The sequence below is a fragment of the Taudactylus pleione genome, unplaced genomic scaffold (genome assembly GCF_031769625.1).
Source record: "Taudactylus pleione unplaced genomic scaffold, aTauple2 ptg000145l, whole genome shotgun sequence".
NCBI classification, from domain to species: domain Eukaryota; kingdom Metazoa; phylum Chordata; class Amphibia; order Anura; family Myobatrachidae; genus Taudactylus; species Taudactylus pleione.
Genome location: NW_028284547.1, coordinates 5,664,110 through 5,671,025, shown reverse-complemented (window position 1 = coordinate 5,671,025; position 6,916 = coordinate 5,664,110). Strand labels below are relative to the sequence as shown.

The following is a 6,916-nucleotide window of genomic DNA, read 5'->3' as shown; positions in this document are numbered from 1 at the left end:
CCTGTTTATGGGTTATATGGTTATGTTATAATTTTATATGAAATTTAAAAAAGGTTATATTTTTTTGTGTGACTGGTGCACTGCATCATTGTCCTTGTTTATTTATACCTAATGTTAAGATGAAATGCTATACTCAGTTTAAAAGGGATAAATTGTGTATCCTGGCACAGTGGATTCTGGCATTTAGACTACCTGTTGGTGCTGGAATTATAACACATGTCAGAATCCTGGCGCCGGCATCCTGACTGCTGTAATCCCATAGTAAGTAGCAGGGTTAGGTAGAGGCTTAGGGTTAGGTTTAGGCACTAGATGAGGGTTACCGGTAAGGCACTAAGGTGGGAGGGTTAGGTTTAGGGCATGAGGATAGGAAGGCTATTTTTAGGCATTAGGAAGGAGTTTATTTAGTTTATCCTATTTGTACTAATTATATGTCTATTGTGTGAGGCCCAGTATATTATATTTAATAGTATCAGAATAAATACAGGGTACTATGGGTGAATGAGCAGGGACACACCAAAAATGAAACAACTTTTTTTTAAAGATTATTCAATTGTATAATTTTGATTTACATAAAATTGAGAGACAGTGTCTGAATTATAAGGTACAAGTTCCTCCATTGCCAATATTACTGTGTTACCACCTATTATACTGTATTATAAATTATCTTTAATCCTGTTGTCAATCATACATCAGTCTAAGGGCTTGATTCAGCAAGGAACACAAGCTAGCAGGCACAAGCACCAAGCCACTCTGGGAATATGCTAATCAATGTATATGCACGGAGACTGCAGCACTAAAAGCAGACACCCAGAAAAACATAAAGCCACCCACCTTTGCTGTGATTGACACATAAACATCGGGAACATCGAGTACCACCAAACCTGCATGCAAACTAAGGGTAGACCTGACCCTGCTGCAGGACTTGAGAGATTCCTGCATGCAGAGAGGCACCTGGCAGTGTGAAGCGCCACAGATATTAATTTATGCACACCTCTATAGTGGTGTGTGGATGTAAAGGGATGCCTGTGTTCGACCGACCACCACCCTGTCACTGCCCTCAAATGGCACTTCCTGTCAGTCAACATTGGAGGTCTCTGCCAGTTCCCTGTGTGCTCTGAGAGAGCCGCTACCATACTCAGCAACCTGATTGCGCAGTTTGCAATCATTGGCTCGCACCTAGAGTTCTCTCACTTGTGTTCCTTGCTGAATCAGGCCCTAATTTATCAGTCTAAGGATCAGGAGTATCATACCTCTATTAGCAGTAGTAGCACTTTCTCAACATCTACTAGTATATAAACATATTTGGGAAAGTGTGATAAAGGATATTTCAAATCCAAAGTGTTTGACAATATCATATAGAATGTTAGCTCTTTATTTAAGTACTCAGGGAGAGTGATTTGTTAATTCTTTGCTTTGTTACTAAATAAAAAATAGCTAACATCCCTTACACCACTGGTAGTGGCACGATATGGCAGGTGTAATTAGATATATTTGTTTTCGAAATGGACTGATGACCACAGTCTGTATTCATTGGTTCAAGCAAGAGACTTGTTATTAATCACCTATAGTAGATTTTAATTTGCAGCAATTCTACAATAAAAACAATTTTTAGGTCTCTTCTGAATAGCAGATGGTGAGATGTGTCTGCTGCTTTAGCTCAGTTTACCATTAATTTGGCCTCTAGTCTGAGGTAATATTAATAGGTGATTTCTGAGTGCAGTAACTATAATAAATATATCCTCTGAGCTTCATCCTCATGGGAGCTGTTACATCATAGTACTGTATGGTTTTTGCAATTAACTTTGTGAAACTTTCAAAGTTGTTGCAATTTCCCAGATTGTATGACCTTAAATTCTTAAAATACTGATGGATTTTCCTATATCTGGGCTATTTTGAGCTGCTCTTGTCATATTATGACTTCTACATCATGAAACTATAGTTTTGCACCAATGCCCTCTGATAGCACCAGTGATTGGCCTTAGGCATTAACAAGCAAAAAAAGATGATGAACTCATTGTGAATTATTATTTACCACCTCTAACTTTTACTTAAGTTCTAAATGAATTCTACTTGTTGGGATACATTTGAAAAAAAATACATTAAAATTATCCTTTTAAAACTAAATTCATACATTGTAATCAACTACATTATTTATAGATGTCTAAGAAACTCATAGTAAGCCTGTGTATCACAATGTCTAATATCACTCTTGCTGTTACTGTATATAGAACAGGTTATTCTTATGAAACACTGCCTAGACAATAGTTGACTAATAAATAAAAGGTCCCTGTGGTGACATAACAGGAGGCTAGAGGTCGCTATGATCTAGTTTGAATGCAAGGTGTCACCCCTGCAAATGTGTAATTAGCATTTTCTATTGTAGTAATTGACTTTAGTTATATTTGCACCTCATTTACAAAACAAGGAGCTAGGCACGAGAAGCTGCTGTGTTTATATGTCACCTCTCAGTGTAAGAATTCCTTCTGGTCATCCTGGGAACTATGGAGAGAGATGGGGGAGGAATGACTATAAATAGGATGTATCAGGCTACTGATAGCTGATGGAAGAGCTGTTGGTTTAGTTGCTGGTTGGAAAGCTGGATGGATGGAGGAGTAAAAAAGAAACAGAAGGTAATTATATTTTACATATGAATATATTTTGATAAATACACAGACATTTGTAGATATTACATTGTAAGTTACAAAAGTGTAGTCCCAAATTCAGGGATCATCTATGTAATATAGCTATATATTCTATATCAGTATTATTGTATCATTTATGTATAATGCATTTATATATTCTCTGTCAGTACTATAGTATTTATGTATTATCTAAATACTATCTACCAATAGAGTATTTGCATGTGTCTAAAATTTCTAGTTTTTCTTTATAATTGCATCCAAAATTATTCAAATATTTTCATTTTTTATTAGTATAATAAAATTCATTAGTATCTTCCATATAATTCTGTACATCAGGTTACTATTTATGAAGGGGTATCTAGGTGGAAGCTCAAACATATTTTCTTACATATTACTCTATATAACAGGTTAATGTATATAAATGGGTTTTTAGGTGGCAGCTCCATCATACTAAAATATTTCTTTGTATATCAGATTATTATATATAAAGGGGTATCTATGTGGCAGCTTTATCATAGTATATTACATATTACTCTGTACATCAGGTTAGTATAAATAAAGGAGTATCTAGCTGGCAGATCCTTCATAGTATCTTCCATATAAGTCTGTACATCAGGTTACTAATTATAAAGAGGTATCTAGGTGGAAGCTCAAACATATTTTCTTACATATTACTCGGTGCAACAGGTTCGTGTATATAAATGGGTATTTAGATGGCAGCTCCCTCATTTTAAATTACTATATAGGTGGTAGCTCCATCATAGTATCTTACATATTACTCTGTGCATCAGGTTATTATATATAAAGGAGTATATAGGTGGCAGCTCCAACATTATATATTAGAAATTGCTTAGAACATTAGAGTACTATCATTTTTACATGTTTAGCTTGGTTACACTCAGGCAAATTCAATTACTCACAATGTTTTCCATGTGGATACCTCTCTATGTTTTAATGCTAAGAGCTATTCAATTGGGAGCAGGGGCATAACTAGGTATATAAAGGCCCATAGCAAAAGTCTGTAAAGTCCTCAAAGTACCACCCAATGGTGAAAAAGTATATAACATATGTAACTTTGACAAGCGAAATGGGCCCCCTTTATCTCTGTTCCTATTATCAGCTGTACCACTTGCATCCATGGTAGTTATTCCCATGATTAGTTGTCAATTTCCCAGTGTAAGAAACCAGCAGTTATAGCAGCATGTGATAACCAACAGACTCAGTGTTATGTGTTTAACTCTATGGTTTTCATGTACTTTCCTCCCCAGAGGGTGTTCTCACCTGAGCCAGCATCTGAGTTTCAAGGGCAAACCTCATGTCAAAATTAATCTTCCCCTAGTAGCATAGTATCCTTTAGCTTTTCGGATGTACCCTTTGCCCTTACACCAAACATATTCAAGTCTCTAACACTAAAAAAAATATTCCTTTTATAAACCTGGTATCTCAAACAACACTGATCACTGATTCCTCTGCACACATCACACTGAGCAAAGTGACTGTGAGATGATCACATTGTCCCCATTCCCATGGTGTGTGCAGAGAAAATGGCAGCATCCTGGTCTATCAGCTGACTGTAGGTAAGACAAGAATGTTAGCATGTGTTACTCATCTATGAAAATTTGTATATAGCAATGTGACAACACATTACAATGGTGAATGACTGGATCATATTTGTTAGTTTATTTAAATATACAATATATATATATATATATAAACATACAGAGGGTCCGGCACTCTATGCGCAAAAGGTATGCAAACAACAAGGTGCCCTCACAAGTAGTCACACAAATAGAGTAGAAGGTGCGGCACTCTTGTATATAGCAAAAAAGAAACGATATCAGGCTTGATATATAACGTTTTGGTTTATCACCGTCTTCAGATAGCAAAAAATACAAAACACATCATACCTTTATAGACATAACACCCAAGTGAAACCCACTCGCCGAGAACGGGACACAGCCCCCGATCGGCCGACGCAGGAAGATGACGTCATCACGCATCAGGCGCTCAATGTCAGTGACATCCAGCACCAACATAATCAGTAGCTATAGCAACAAGAAATAAACAAACCAGAAGAGATAAACATCGCACTGCCACAGCATCATGACACATATACCATCATCGACATAATGCTGCTATAAAGCAGCTATATAATTTGTATTATGGAGCTCAAATAAATACATATCGGGTGCTGTGTCCCATTCTCGGCATGTGGGTTTCACTTGGGTGTTATGTCTATAAAGGTAAGATGTGTTTTGTATTTTTTGCTATCTCAAGACGGTGATAAACTGAAAAGTTATATATCAAGCCTGCTATCGTTTTTTTTTTGCTATATACAAGAGTGCCGCACCGTCTGCTCTCTCTCTCTCTCTCTCTCTCTCTCTCTCTCTATATATATATATATAAAATGTTCCTTATGTAATATAACTCTATTACTATAAAAGAATAAGTAACACAGTAAATTTAATATTTGAAAAATATTTTTTTCCTTATAGGACAAATTAGGAGCAAGATTTGCACTAAGAATATTAGAAGACATTGTGGAAAGTGACTGTTCTTTGATCAAGCAAAATAAATATTTTTTTTTCTGCTAGAGGATTCCTAAAAGCTACTATATTATTTTTAATAGAAAAAACATTTACAGCTAAAAAATTTCTAATTTAATACATGATGAGTCTCATAGGACAGAAACCACATCTGTGCTCTGAGTGTGACAAAAGATTTACATATAAATCACTGCTTATCTCACATCAGAGGAGTCACACAGGAGAGAAGCCATTTACATGTTACGATTGTAGCAAGTGTTTTACCAATAAGCAAAATCTTGTCAGACACAAGAGGAGTCACACAGGAGAGAAGCCATTTAAATGTTCTGAATGTAGCAAGTGTTTTACCACCAAGCATGAACTTGTTGCACATCAGAACATTCACACAGGAGAGAAAGCATTTACATGTTCAGAATGCAGCAAGTGCTTTACCAGTAAGCAAAATCTTGTTCTACATCAGAGGATTCATACAGGAGAGAAGCCATATACATGTTCTGAATGCAGCAAGTGTTTTATCAACAAGCAACATCTTGTTATACATCAGAGGATTCATACAGGAGAGAAGCCATTTAAATGTTCTGAATGTAGCAAGTATTTTTCCAGTAAGCATAATCTTGTTATACATCAGAGGATTCATACAGGAGAGAAGCCATTTAAATGTTCTGAATGCAGCAAGTGTTTTACCGACAAACAACATCTTGTTATACATCAGAGGAGTCATACAGGAGAGAAGCCATTTAAATGTTCTGAATGCAGCAAGTGTTTTACCGACAAACAACATCTTGTTATACATCAGAGGAGTCATACAGGAGAGAAGCCATTTAAATGTTCTGAATGCAGCAAGTGTTTTACCTACAAACAACATCTTGTTATACATCAGAGGAGTCATACAGGAGAGAAGCCATTTAAATGTTCTGAATGCAGCAAGTGTTTTACCAGCAAGCAAGTACTTGTTAGACATCAGAGGATTCATAGAGGAGAGAAACCCTATAAATGTTAAGAATTGAAGAGATGTACTAGAAAGATAACACTAATTAATCATATGAGGCATCACTCTAAAGGTGCCCATCCACATAACGATATTTGCACGCGATTGCACTATAACAACATTGTTATTATGCAATCACTTGCAAATCGTGCATTCATCATGCACATTTATGTTGGAAATGACCAGAGATGCGCACGCCTGCTGATCATTTCTGACATCTATCATCGTGCAAACAAGCTGGTCTACCTGATGATAACGTCAGGATCAGCATGTTTGCAGATAATTGATGAGCCTGCACTGAATTACTGCTCATTCAGTGCAGGCTCATCACAGACTGACAAACGACTGTACGATTACAATGTTGTGATTGTGCAGTCGTTTGTCTGTCTCCTAGTGGATGGGCAGCATAAGGGTCCTAATGTATCATGTGTTTCATAAGCTAGATAAATTGTATGACTTCTTTGTGTTTACATGTGAGGATTTTTTTATTTTCTGAATGTAACAAGTGTTTTATATAAATCAGTCTTGTTAAAGACAGGAGAAAAGAAACATTTTTAGTTGATCCTCTGTACCAGTGTTATGTAATAAACAATGAGTATGGGGAAACCCTACAAATTCCCTGAAATTAGTATTTATCTTTTTGAGATGTATTTTGTCACTACCATGGCATAAGGTGGTGCTACTACTGACACCTAATACTGTACAACACAATAATCAAGAGAGAAAATAGCAGTTATCCT

General features: G+C 36.2%; 1 protein-coding gene across 1 annotated transcript; it reads left to right on the top strand.

Annotated features, from left to right (window-relative positions):
* The first annotated feature begins 5,309 nt into the window (after positions 1 to 5,309).
* Positions 5,310 to 6,614, top strand: LOC148522654 (uncharacterized). The gene is made up of 2 exons (XM_088473991.1): positions 5,310 to 6,163; positions 6,584 to 6,614. The coding sequence occupies exons 1-2, from the start codon at positions 5,310 to 5,312 to the stop codon at positions 6,612 to 6,614; spliced, it is 885 nt and encodes a 294-aa protein (XP_088330117.1).
* Positions 6,615 to 6,916: the final 302 nt, after the last annotated feature.